General features: G+C 42.6%; 1 protein-coding gene across 3 annotated transcripts in view; it reads left to right on the forward strand.

Annotated features, from left to right (window-relative positions):
- The window catches only part of klf12b (Kruppel like factor 12b), a 43,927-nt gene that overhangs the window by 22,863 nt on the left and 7,917 nt on the right, over positions 1–13,147 (forward strand). For all 3 annotated transcript variants that reach the window (XM_068328824.1, XM_068328826.1, XM_068328825.1), the window contains 2 exons: positions 2,993–3,536; positions 6,980–7,115. In XM_068328824.1, the coding sequence (XP_068184925.1) occupies positions 2,993–3,536; positions 6,980–7,115 (680 nt within the window). The remainder of the gene's footprint in view (positions 1–2,992; positions 3,537–6,979; positions 7,116–13,147) is intronic.

The raw sequence follows: 13,147 nt of genomic DNA on the forward strand, positions 1-13,147 counted from the left end.
CAAAAGTTGAAATTTGAACTCAACCTCATTTTCTCAAGGTCAAGGTCATCTTATTTTCATCCCTTTGCCGCCCGAGTAATGTGCTTTTTGTTTCATCTTTGTATCTGCAACAGTTGTGAAGATATTTGGTGGACTAACGTGCGGACGGACGGACAGATGGACAGACAAATGAAGACACAAACACTGACAATTACAATACATCACTGCTGCGCGGGATGTTACCAGGAAAAAAAACTTACATAGGATAGCTATCATCTGATTTTTATATATACACTATGATGATAATCAGAAGAGCTCTGCAAACATGTGATTTCTATGCATGATTTTTCACATTAACTATTATGAACAAAGCCATATACTGCAAAAATTAAATGACAAGTGGTCGAATGAAAAATGTAGCTCTCAAAGGAATACATTTGTTGAATCATTTAAGCGTTTTAATTACATCCCGCGAAGTATTGATGTATTGCAATTGTCAGTGTTTGTGTATTCGTCCGTCCGACCGTCCGACCATAGATCAAAGATTTTATCTATGGTCTGAGATATGTACTATCCTGAGATATTTTTGCACTTATCTTAGGAACCGGATAAGATGGGATATTGAGGGAGGCATCTGCCTCCAAATTCAGGGGTGTGGCGGGTTGTTGCAATCTCTGACTGCCTTGTTACTTTCTTTGAGAAAAACATGCACTCACCAATTTTTAGATGCTACTTGCTACAGCACCAGATAAAGTATCATTCCCAAGGTCAGCTAGACCAGGTAGAATATTGTTCTCTACATGTTTTATTTGTGGTTTTATTTTTTACAATAAGCAACAGTTCAGGTGGAATTCAATCACTCACATGTTGTAATTCTTGATGTATACAATAAAGAACTTGTGTTAAAAAGTGAAAAAACTATCATAGAAATGTTTCAGTTTAGCATTCCTCTGCAGTCACCTCCCAGAACTTGCACTGAACTCAAGCAGAGCATCATAATGTCAGTGTGGCATCATGACCCTGCCTTTTATTTTCCCTGCAGACTCCTGCTGTTGTTTTCCAGGTTTTGACTTGATATGTACTGTTTTTTTTTATTGTTGTGGTTTAGTTCTCACAGCAGAACTGTTTCCTTACATCATAGAGCAGTTGGGGTAACTGCTTAAAATGGTCACTTCCTCAACCTTGAGGTAAATTCCACTAACTGAGCTGTACAAAGAAAACATAGGAGGTTCCATGAACTCGATCATGATGATTCTGCTTTCCAGCAGCACAGCAGAAACAATCATTGCACAATTTTATGAAGAAAGACTGGGGTTATGTATATTTAATTGTTACAGCTAAGGCTGTTTATATTATAATTATGATTATATATATATATATATATATATATATATATATATATATATATATATATATATATATATTTATATATATAAACATAAACAATCGATGTCTTTTTTCCTTTAAGTATATAGCTGCAAACATAAGAGTGTGTTAAAAAAACACTAAAAATTCTTTGTGGGTGGTGTGATGAATCTGATCATAATTTCGGTGAACCTTGACCTGACACAACTGACCCAAAACTGAACCCCACAAAGATTCAGAGGTCCTCAGAGGGCAGATTTCACAAGGTAGGGTTTGTTTTCCAACTAAGGGGTTACACAGAGAGGGGCACATTTTGATTCATGGGGTCATAACATTTCCTGTAGACCAAAAACAAGTATATAAGTGTGGAGTAAAAATAGCAGGGTACTACATAAAGTCACACACACACACACACACACACACACACACACACACACACACACACACACACACACACACACACACACACACACACACACACACACACACACATGTCCTGAAAAAAAAATCCACAAATCACAGTGGACTCAGCCAGCAGCCAGCATTACATAAGGGGAAAGAAATTCAAGTCTCAAAAACAAAGTGAAGATGAAAATTCATGGCATGTAATTTTTTATATCTGCTGCAGCTGCAATTGGAGTGCAACTTGGAATTTTTGATCCCTTTCCTTTAATGAGTTTGTCCTGTAAGATTAGCAGAATTCTGGGATGTGCTCGCTCCCCAATGGCCCTGACTGTGACTCAGCCTGTGAAAGGTTCCACTGTGAGCTTCAGCGCTGCTCACCACAAGCTCTAGCACTCCTCCCACAGTGAAAATAGTCACTTGGGATTTGCTACATGGTATGCAACATGGCTTGCTCGACAAAACTTGAGTGTCCACAATGTTAGCGTTGGTAGTAAAGGTAGGAGTTGTTTTTCAGCTGTGTGTTCCTTATTACTTTTTCTAAGTAAACAGGTTCCTGAAACTTGTGCAGACAGATGGAGTGGGGTGTGTTCCAGTCTGCTTGGTGTTAGGAGATGTGTTGAGGGATACACTGAGCCACCAGCAGTGGCCTTAGGAGGCCCATCGGCGAGAGACAGAGGGAGACGCTCAGGAAATTGAGCCCATATGATGTTTTTCCACCGTCAAAAACGAGCTTTAGGAGAGATACAAGGGTGAGCCAAGAGAGCTGTGATTCAGTGGGAGTGATGGAAAACAGGAGGAAAAGAGTAAGAGAGTGACCCTCGCCAAGTGAAAAGAAAGATAAAGGGATATGATGAAAGGAGGGCGAGTTTGAGAGACATTATCTTCACTCCTCTGCTGATGATATCATGCTCACTAAAGCGACCTCAAGGGAGAAGTCAAATGCTTGAATGAACATGAGAAAGTAAATGTCACCATATAAACCTTTATGACATCTCTCAATCATGCAGTACTACTGTTCCTGAAGCTGGATGCACCAAAGTGGCGATCCTTTTCTTCAGTTCATTAACAAACAATGTTTGGCTATAAATAGAATACTGTAATTGTTGACAGACTTTTCTCACTTATTTCTTTCTCTGCTTTTGTGTTTGTGGCTCTCTTGTGCATTTTTAGGACAATAAAATATCTAAATGAGTCTATGGATGAAGGCTCTTACAGTACATCATGTCCTCTTCTTCTTCCACAGTCACCCAAAGTGCGCCCTTATTCTGCGATGGACGGCGTCCCCTTCTTCCTCAGCAGAGTTAAAGCCGAACCTCCAGAGGACTTGCTCACTCATGACCTGCACTTCCACACACAGACAGAGCCCGTTGACCTGTCGATCAACAAGCCCCGCCCCTCCTCTTCATCCATTACCCTTAACACCACCTCCTCATCTTCCCCTCTTAGATCTGCTTTCTCCCCATCTACCTTATCGTCGCCATCCTCGTCCTCTTCCTCCTCTCCATCGGTTATCACTTCAGCGTCATCGGTGCTTACACCAGGTCCTCTGGTCGCCCCTGGAACCGGAATGAGAGGTCAACCATATTTGCACATCCTGCACTCTGTGCCACCTCCTCCTTCCAGCCCCCTGAGCCTTCAGGGAGCAGGGAAGCTGGCCAGCCATGTTCACCGGATCCCAGTTGTGGTGCAGTCACTGCCCCTCATGTACACCACTGCTGTTCGATCACCCTCCAGCCTCAACAACATCATGCTACCTCTGCTGGACGAGGTCAAAGGCCAGGGCAAAGGTAAGACCTCACTCAACATATGAACACAATTGGTTCTGAGAGGTTGTTTGTAAGTTTATTTGTTCATAAGTCGTTATTTATTAAATTACAATCTATGATTACCATTTGAGGTCATTTAATGTCATTAATACTCTGAATAAGAGTATTATTCCCTTAAATAATTACTCAACATGAAATCTTCTTTTCCTTTCGGCTTTTCCATTCAGGGGTCGCCACAGCGAATCAGCTGCCTCCATCTAACCCTGTCTTCTGCATCCTCTTCTCTCACACCAACTACCTTCATGTCCTCTTTCACTATATCCATAAACCTCCTCTTTGGTCTTCCTCTAGGCCTCCTGCCTGGCAGTGCAAAACTCAGCATCCTTCTGTCTCTCCTCTGGACATGTCCAAGCCATCTCAGTCTGGCCTCTCTGACTTTATTTCCAAAACCTCTAACATGTGCTGTCCCTCTGATGTACTCATTCCTGATCCTATCCTTCCTGGTCACTCCCAGACAGAACCTTAGTATCTTCATCTCTGCTACCTCCAGCTCTGTCACCTGTCTTTTCCTTAGTGACACTGTCTCTAGACCAAACAACATCGCTGGTCTCACCACAGTTTTGTACACCTTTCCTTTCATTTCGGCCGAAACTCTTCTATCACACCTGCCACATTCCTCCACCCATTCCATCCTGCCTGTACACGCTTCTTCACCTCTTTTTCACACTTTCCGTTGCTCTGGACTGTTGACCCAAAGTACTTAAAATCCTCCACCTTCTTGATCTCTTCTCCCTGTAACCTCACTCTTCCACTTGGGTCCCTCTCATTCACACACATGTACTCTTACTGTGGCTAATAAACAATAAGAACATCCAGAGTCAGCTGTTGACTTTATATCTTACCTTTGGAATGAATGAAGGAGGAAGAAGGGGGAGTTAGTGTCGGTCAGAGTTATCATCAGAGAGATGGTCACCACTACCACTATCTTCACTAGGCTTTACTTTATCATCTATGATTAACAGTAAAGCATCCAAGGTACGAAGCCTGACGCTCCAGTACGTACGGGACGTGATTTGTGACATACCGGTGACAATCTGTCATTCCAGATGCTCTACTGTCTTCAGTCAAAGAACCTACAGGCAAAAAGCTGCAAATGCTGACAGCGTGTATGTGTTCTTTCAGAGATGGCCCCTGAGGCGATCACATTCGGAGCAAGGATGAGGTTGTACAGGTTGAAAGGCTCTTCATCTCTTACTGACAGAGATTTTGCTTTTACTGACAGAGATTTTGCTTTGACATTTTCTATAGCCTCTAGTGCAGATAACCAGGACCACACCTGTTGTTACGTTTCTTTACAGTGAAAGCAAATATGTGGGGCAGTTCTTCATATTTGGCCTCACTGGTCTGTGTTATTGGTTTTTCTCCCTGGGTGTGGTTTGACTATGAGTGAGCTCACTGTAGGTGTCTCTGAGAGCTCAGGGTAGATGCCTGTCGTAAAGGAGTTTCTTGTCACTCCTAGCAGGATGAGCATTAATGTTTAACTCACATTCTGTATGCCCAAATACATGTGTATTTAAAGCAAGTGTTCACATGGACACTTTGCTCACTGGGTGTGACAATCCTTTTAAAGCTGGATGTTTAAACACTGGAATTCAGACTTGGAAAAAAAAAGTAGAACAAAGGAAGGACAAAAAAGAGAGCCTTGCCTAAGACACAAAGACACCGACACACACAAAAAACATGAGCCAAACAGAAGCTCTGAAGACACAAATAAAACGGAAATGGATTGTGCAGGGTGTTTAATGACGGGTGTAGTGCGCAGTTAGAATTAATGAGGCAGCAACCAGGAGAGAGTATTTACTATTAATTGTTCTAAATATGACTTAATGAGGATGTTTACATCAAAAATGTCCACACTGTCAAACAATAAAAACTTTTCCTTGGTAATATTTCACGTAGTTTTCTTGTAGTGTAATTTGTAATTTATTGGTACCAGGAGAGTCGCTAACTTAAGCCCATTCTGCCTGAATTAAGTTTGATGGGGGTCACACACATTTACTGTACTTCATTTAACTTAAAAAAAAAAAAAGCAAAACCCTACTGAGGCTTTCAATGTAGATCAAAATAATACTTGCAGGGACAAACATTTCGACTCACCCTTAGGTTCACACACACACACACACACACACACACACACACACACACACACACACACGCGGGCGCGCACACACGAACACATATACACACACACGCATGCATATACGCACATGCAAAGACACACACACACACACACACATACACACACACATGCTCAGGTTGGCCATCCTCTTTAAGAGAGGGCGGGTATCCTTCCTTTCACTGATGTCTCCCTGTCTCCGGCAGGAGGTTACCATGGAAACAGGGCTTGACTGGAAACAACAGGAGAGAAAGAAAGAAATCCGGTGCTCTGCCCACCTCTCCACCACTCCTCCTTTGTGTCCTTCGCTCAAAATACCGCTTTTCAACGCACAATACATTTTGAACTAATTACAGGTTTATCATAGGCCCTGCGAGCTGGTGACCACTCTGTCCTCGTCTCCATCAACAGTAAGAAAGCTTTAAAAGCAAAAGAAAAAGACTTACAATGTTATTTCTGCGGCGACCCCCCCCCAACCCACCTACCCTACAGTAATAACACCATGTCTGCTCCTCGCACTAGACCCTTATTATGGCCCATTATGGCCACGGTCTTGGCTGGGAGGGCAGAAGGGATGACGTCCTGAAGCTTGTAAAAGCACCAGGAACGGGAGATATGGCAGAACTTAGAGGGACGTACATCATTACACCCTCAGAAAACAAATATTAGTTTTTGTGCCTGTGTCTCAACGTTGTCTGTTATTTTTCTCTTGCGTTATCGCTCTCTCACTCTTCCGTGTGTTATAATTTTTTATATAACTTAATCAATTCTTAATGGACTGTATTTCCAGCAACTGTTCGTTGACAAGTGCTCTCTAAAATTGCTTTTATTTGCCATCATTTGTTTTTTTTACATTCATCTGGAGTATTCCATGATGTGTCCATGGAGACATGGATGACAGGTTAGCTGCAGGCTGTCGCAAAATGTGCAGTGAATGGTTGAGGGGAAACGTTACAAGCTGTGGGATAAATGTAACTTTGACGTATTAAGAGACAGAGTGCTGGGATCATTTGGTTTTTTGTCAGTTTTTCCTTCAGTTTGTGCAACAGAAAAAAGTTAGATGGAATGAATCTCTTATTACCAGGATGTTCTGTGAGAGATGCAGAGCAGTGATTGGTGGAGTGAGTGTCATCTTCAGGCTTGTCATATCCTGTCATTATTAAACTATTAGACGTAGTAAAGATTGAAGTGGTCACTGGGGTTGGGGTGGTGCACATAGTTCACACATGAATAACAAACACAAATGTTGCTACTGACTGTCTTCCTTGTCTGTGTTCCACCCTCTCAGTCCACACAGACCCCAATGGCTTGTCACCGAGGCAGATCAAAAGTGACAGTGACGACGATGACCTGCCAAACGTGACTTTGGACAGTGTTAATGAGACCGGCTCCACTGCGCTGTCTATAGCCCGTGCTGTACAAGAGTAAGTCACATGATCTTTTCAAGTGTGTGTGGGAAATGTTGCATCCTTACACTGGTGGACTCCCCTCTCCTGACCCCCGCTCTAAAAAAAACCCATCCCAGTTAATTGACTGAAGCTGATATTTGTGTTCTCTCATGGAAAATATTTTGGAACCATCGTCTAGATCCTGACACTCCTCATAGTTAGTGTAGCTGCTGCTAAATGTGATCATCAAATTTAAAATCTATTATTTCTTACACGGCTTTCCATCAGCTTTTCCAAATAACATCTAGCTAAACAAATGTAGCCATTCAATCCAATAAATTGTTATAGGAATGAACAAACGGGATTGAAGGGACTGTATTTATTAGAATGGGTGTGTAACTATGTGTGTGTATATAGGGCTCAGAAATACTTTACATCCTGTTCAGCCAACATGACAACTGTGTTGAATGAATACACCCACATCCCCAGTGGATGACAGATTAAAACATCCCGATCAGAAACTGCAAGCAGATGCCGGCCCGGCTCGTCCCTCCTCCCATCCCGCACATAAACCCAAAACAGTCATAACTAGCCGCCTGGCCAGACTCAAGTTAATGCCCATAGGACTTTTATTTAGTCTAACTGTAAGGAAAGTATTCCAGGACTCTGTGAGAATCCTGCTAATGATGCAGCAGCATTAACAAGGCCAATGGCAGCCCGGCCCTGGCTGACTGTGTTTTGGTGGTAATCGTCCGGTTTATGGGGCTGACATGCTGTGTGAGACACTGTGCTGCTTGCTTTTGTGTTGTTGGCTGTATGAACGTCAGTGAACCTAAATGAGTTATTGTGGTAGTGCTGTGTAACACTTTCTGTTTGAAAAGAAGTTCTCTGACTGCTCTCATTCGGTTGATCAGAGTAGAGGGCGTTTTAGGGAAGACATACCTAGCCTCTTTCTCTCTCCCCCTCCTGCTCTCTGTCTCACACTTAGTGGAGAACTCGGGTTTCAATGCAGGTTATTGAAGGGGACAGGCATGCCCCTGAGTGCCACACATGGGCATTGGGTGGTCAGAGGAGAACTGGAGTTGGCGTGACCTAAGCTTTCAATGCCCAAGCTTTCAGTGAGGAGAAATCACCACCTAGGTTTTGCAATGCCCTGCCAGGGACCTGCCCACACACTCACTTCTCTGTGTGCAAATTGCAGCCTGTGCTTTGTGTTAACTGCGTGTGCTCTCTAAGTTTTAATCCCCAAGTGTATGTGTGTTTGTATTGTATGCATTTACAATATTTGTTTCTGCACAGTGGATGGAACAGCTGGTTCCAGAAGGAGGTCAGCCATTGTCAACAGGAACACAGACTTGCATGTTTGTCTGTGAAAAACAAAGCAGTCTGTAGTCTCCTTGAGTTGCATGCCAGTTTGGTCACATAGAGAAAGAATGTGCAGTCTGTATTGACACAACACAAATGCTCTGCTGACATCTGCACTGCAACCGAAGCTGACGGCGTGTCTTTGAAATATATCACGCCATTTAGTTGCTGCATATCTTTTATTTCATTGAAAGCGGCGCGCAGTGAGGTTAAAAAGGACCCACGTTGTGTCATTTGGTAGACACAGTTACAAAAGCGCTCGTCCAGAATGTGTCACAGAAGAGGAGTGTAAGGGTGGAGGATGGTATGGGAGTGCCTGCAGCTTCAAATCCAGGTATCCATATATAAATAAATAATTGAAATGAGAGAGTGAGGTAGAGAGACAGAGAGGGGAAGAGAGAGAGAGAGAGAGTGAGAGTGAGAGTGAAAGAGTGAGAGTGAAAGAGTGAGAGAGTGAAAGTGAGAGTGTGTACGCGCGCGTGTGAGCGTGCATGCGTGCGTGCGTGCGTGTGTGTGTGTGTGTGTGTGTGTCATGTGCTTCTTGGGCATCCTCCTCCATATTCATGTGTTTCCCTGGGGACGGGTGGATGGGCTATTGTGGGAGAGCACGAGTGAAAGTGAGGAAGACAGTTCGAAAGGGAGAGAGAGAGAGAGAGGTGGTGTGTGTGTGTGTGTGTGTGTGTGTGTGTGTGTGTGTGTGTGTGTGTGTGTGTGTGTGTGTGTGTGTGTGTCAGGGTTTAGGGGCTTGTGTTGGAAGTGATGTCTCTGCAGAAGTCTCGCTGGTCCTCCAAGACCCGTGGGCCACGGAGCAGAGTGGGTGGAGCAGGGAGGGAGGGGAAACAACGGTTGGTATCCTTGGACAGGTACAAGAATGCCCTGTGGGTACAAATGCACACGCACACACACACACACACACACACACACACACACACACACACACACACACACACACACACACACACACACACACACACACACACACACACCCACTCCCTTGATTTTCCAGTTTGGTTGTCGCACTGACGTAGCTCAGCGGATGCACAGAAAAGCGCATGAAAGGAAGCTTAGGATCCCAAACAGAGGTCAGCTCTGTTTGAAACGCTTCTCAGCTATACTTCCTATTTCTGTCTGCTGCTTTGGGAGACGTAAACAGACGTGTTCACACAGCCACGATGATGTCGTGACAAAGGGTTCAAGACAGTGTGAGTTTGCCACTGGGCCCACATGAGGAAATGCAGAAAATTGATTCTCACAAAATAGCTAGGAAACATATAGCTGAAGACATGGAGTCAAACGCTTCATGATACATAGTTGAAGCATAAAAATACTCTCCATACACATTCTTGAATGCATCTCTTTCTAATGATTTTCCCTCCTATGTGTATCATTTGTTGAGAAATAATTCTGCTATTACAACTAAATTGTGTAACTGTTATGTCATGTCCTGCTCAGTTGTGCTGTTGTTAAAGCACCACTTGAACAGAACAGCAGGAACTTATGGACTTACACACAATAATCAAATTCCACAAAACCCCAGGATACTGTAAAGGACATTAGCAAAAACAGAATGCAGTCATTTGTGTTGACTGACAATGGCTTTACAAAATGTTTTGCAGTCATGGGTCTGGATTGTAACATGAAATAAATTGGAACTATACTTAGACTAGCATCATTAGCAAAGCAGAATACACCCATGGTGAATAAATCTTTTCATCACAGAAGCATAAGGACTTTTTGCATTAAATAATAATTTGTCTGGATTTTTAACTGAAAACTGACAGATTTCTGATTAGTAATCCCCAGCGTGTCAGAAATAGGGAAACATCTCTATCACCAAAAGGAAACTTAGATGTTCAGTTTTGCTCAACCAGTCTCTTAAATTGTTAAGGCAGAAACCAGCAACTTTTTGATATTTTTCCAGCAGACAGATTGTGAAAGGAGTTGGATTGTTTCTTGTCTTGCAGGCTGATCACCTGTTGTTCAGAATTGTGAGATCAAATTGTAAAATTTTTCTTAGTCTGCAAAATGGATCCAACCATTACCTCTAGAAACAGGGCGGTGATGATGTCACCATCAGTGGACAAACAGTTGAGGATATTGATAAATTTATCATGAGTAATAATTTTTGTGTCATTTTTGTGTCAATAATTTTTTTGTCATTTTTGTGTTGTATTAGAAGCTGTTGTTCTCAGACTGCCCTAAATTATGTTATAATCATGGAGTCCCTTCATGGATGAAGTCAGAACGTAAACATCCACCTCATGAGATGTCTGAGCTCAGACTGTTTCCACTGTTAATTCTGCCTCTCCCCCTCACGACCCTGGACACACACGCACGCACGCACGCACGCACACACACACACACACACGTAGATTATTAGATGGACAGGTAATAATTCCAAATGAAACAGAGAGAGAGAGGGAGAGTGAGAGATGAGAGGGGAGTAAGAGTCTGCCTCATATCTGACCCATATGCTCATTTCCTGTACAGCTTCAGATTGGCAGTATTCCAAGAGCAACAGGTGAACTGTATGTATGTGTGTTTTTCTGTATTTCTGTGTATTTGGATAGCCTGTGTGTGTGTGTGTGTGTGTGTGTGTGTGTGTGTGTGTGTGTGTGTGTGTGTGTGTGTGTGTGTGTGTGTGTGTGTGTGTGTGTGCGTGTGCGTGTGTGTGTGCGTGTGCGTGTGTGTGTGTGTGTGTGTGTGTGCGTGTGCGTGTGTGCCTTGATTGTAAGAGTCTATCAGAGTCTGCATTTGACAAATCATGCATCAGTGAAACGGGGAGACAGGATGCGTGTTGCTCGTGGGGGTAGTCATGGAGGGGGGCGTCTGACGGTCTTCGTTCACCTATCAAGCCCCACTCAACCACAGTTGGAACGGTTACTGTCATACCCCCCCTTTTCCTGTCCGTACCCCCTCACCCACTCTCACCTGCTCCTCCACATCCACAGGAGATACTCTTAGGCCTGAGTGGAGGGTGACCTGTGCTGCTGACGGATAAATATATCGCACAGATCTTTCTCCTCCTCTCCTGTAAAAAGAGACGTGCTTGTTTTCAGTCTCTACAGTATCCTACAGCTCTCCTCTCTGGTCCATCTTCCTGTGTGAGTCCAGCCTCATGTGTTTGCTGCTGGTGGAATAAGATCTATGGACTATGCCACTGCACATCCCTTCTGTTTGCTCTTGCTTGAACTTCAATCGATGTACAGAACATTCCACTCAGAGACATGATATGTGAGCATCATGTAAATATGGTACAACAAAAATACTGACTCCAACATTTACAAACCTTGCATATGAATGCAAACTCTCTTTGCTGCAGCTGGCTTTGCTGCTGGGAGTGACAAATTATATAATCAATGATATTGATTAATAATTGGAGAGAAAATGTCATGGTGAAATTTATTGATGAAGAGAAATAACTCCAGACTTGTTAACCTTATCGAGCAACATTGAAAAATACAAATCCTTTATTCCTTCACCTTTGATTGATGAGTGAACTGGAGCAAAGAGAAGACCACACTCTAAAAATGATTCAAGGACCTAGTAAATGTGACAGTAATATATAGTTATGCATGCTCAATAAAAATTCTGACTATCATCATGATGAGTATTTGATTTTACTACATCAAAATTAATCAGTAAAACTCCAACAGGAATATTTGTGTGAAATAGACACATGTAAATTAAGTTTACTTACTTAAAATAAAGTATTATTTGACACACAGATTACAGGGTTAAAATATTTGTAACAATAAGTGTATGTTTCACCAACCTTTTTGAGAATACATTAATAAATATCAGTTAGTTTTAATAAGTGCAATTATTAAACAAGTCAACTCAACTGTATTGGAGACGTAACTAACAACTTAAAAACATCAAGTAAACAGAACGGAACCGATTCCGCGTTTTTACGATTTTGGGGTGCTGGTCGTTCGCTCTGGTAGTGGCTCAGAAGTCTTGAAGACAGATCGCCCAGCCATCCGTGGTTCGAATCCCGCTCCCGCCAGGACATACCTCGGAGTGTGAGCTGACAGTGGGAGGTGTCAGCTCACCTCCCAGCCACTGTCGAGGCACCCTTGAGCAAGGTGCCGTCCCCCCTCATTTTGGGGTGCGACCCCCCCCCAAATTGAGTTACATTTACTCAATTTGTGTAGGTAATTGAACCAAATCAATTCGTTCAGACATACTATAAAAAATGTCTTAGATTTTACTCATGACTCAGGTTTTGTTTTAACAGATTTGAGAGCTTTCATATCTACTCAATATTTGTAAGTGTAAAAATGTTTCACTGATTGAATTAAGTAACATGCAGTATTATTTTTTTGAGTGCAACCTCTGCGGTCCACCTGTCACCAGTGGGCAGGCTAGTGCTGCCCCCTGCTGGCCAAACTACTGCTTCACAGCTTTATTTGGGAACTACTGTACTACTGTATACTAGAAACTTGCTATACTGTTTTTACAATTATTACCCACTTTGTACGGGAGACTAGCATTTTTCTGCATTTGACCAATTTACATAAATTTTCTTTTACTGTTAAATGTAAAATAAATTGTTTACATTCCAGCATGCAGCTTAGCACAACAATAAATTTAAGATACTGAGGTAATAAGGTACTGTCACTATGCACAGATGAATCATTTCGATCATTATGAATCATTTCGATAAATCAAGGCTCTTTAATGTCTATATAAAACTAATT

This window comes from Antennarius striatus, chromosome 12, assembly GCF_040054535.1.
Source record: "Antennarius striatus isolate MH-2024 chromosome 12, ASM4005453v1, whole genome shotgun sequence".
NCBI lineage: Eukaryota > Metazoa > Chordata > Actinopteri > Lophiiformes > Antennariidae > Antennarius > Antennarius striatus.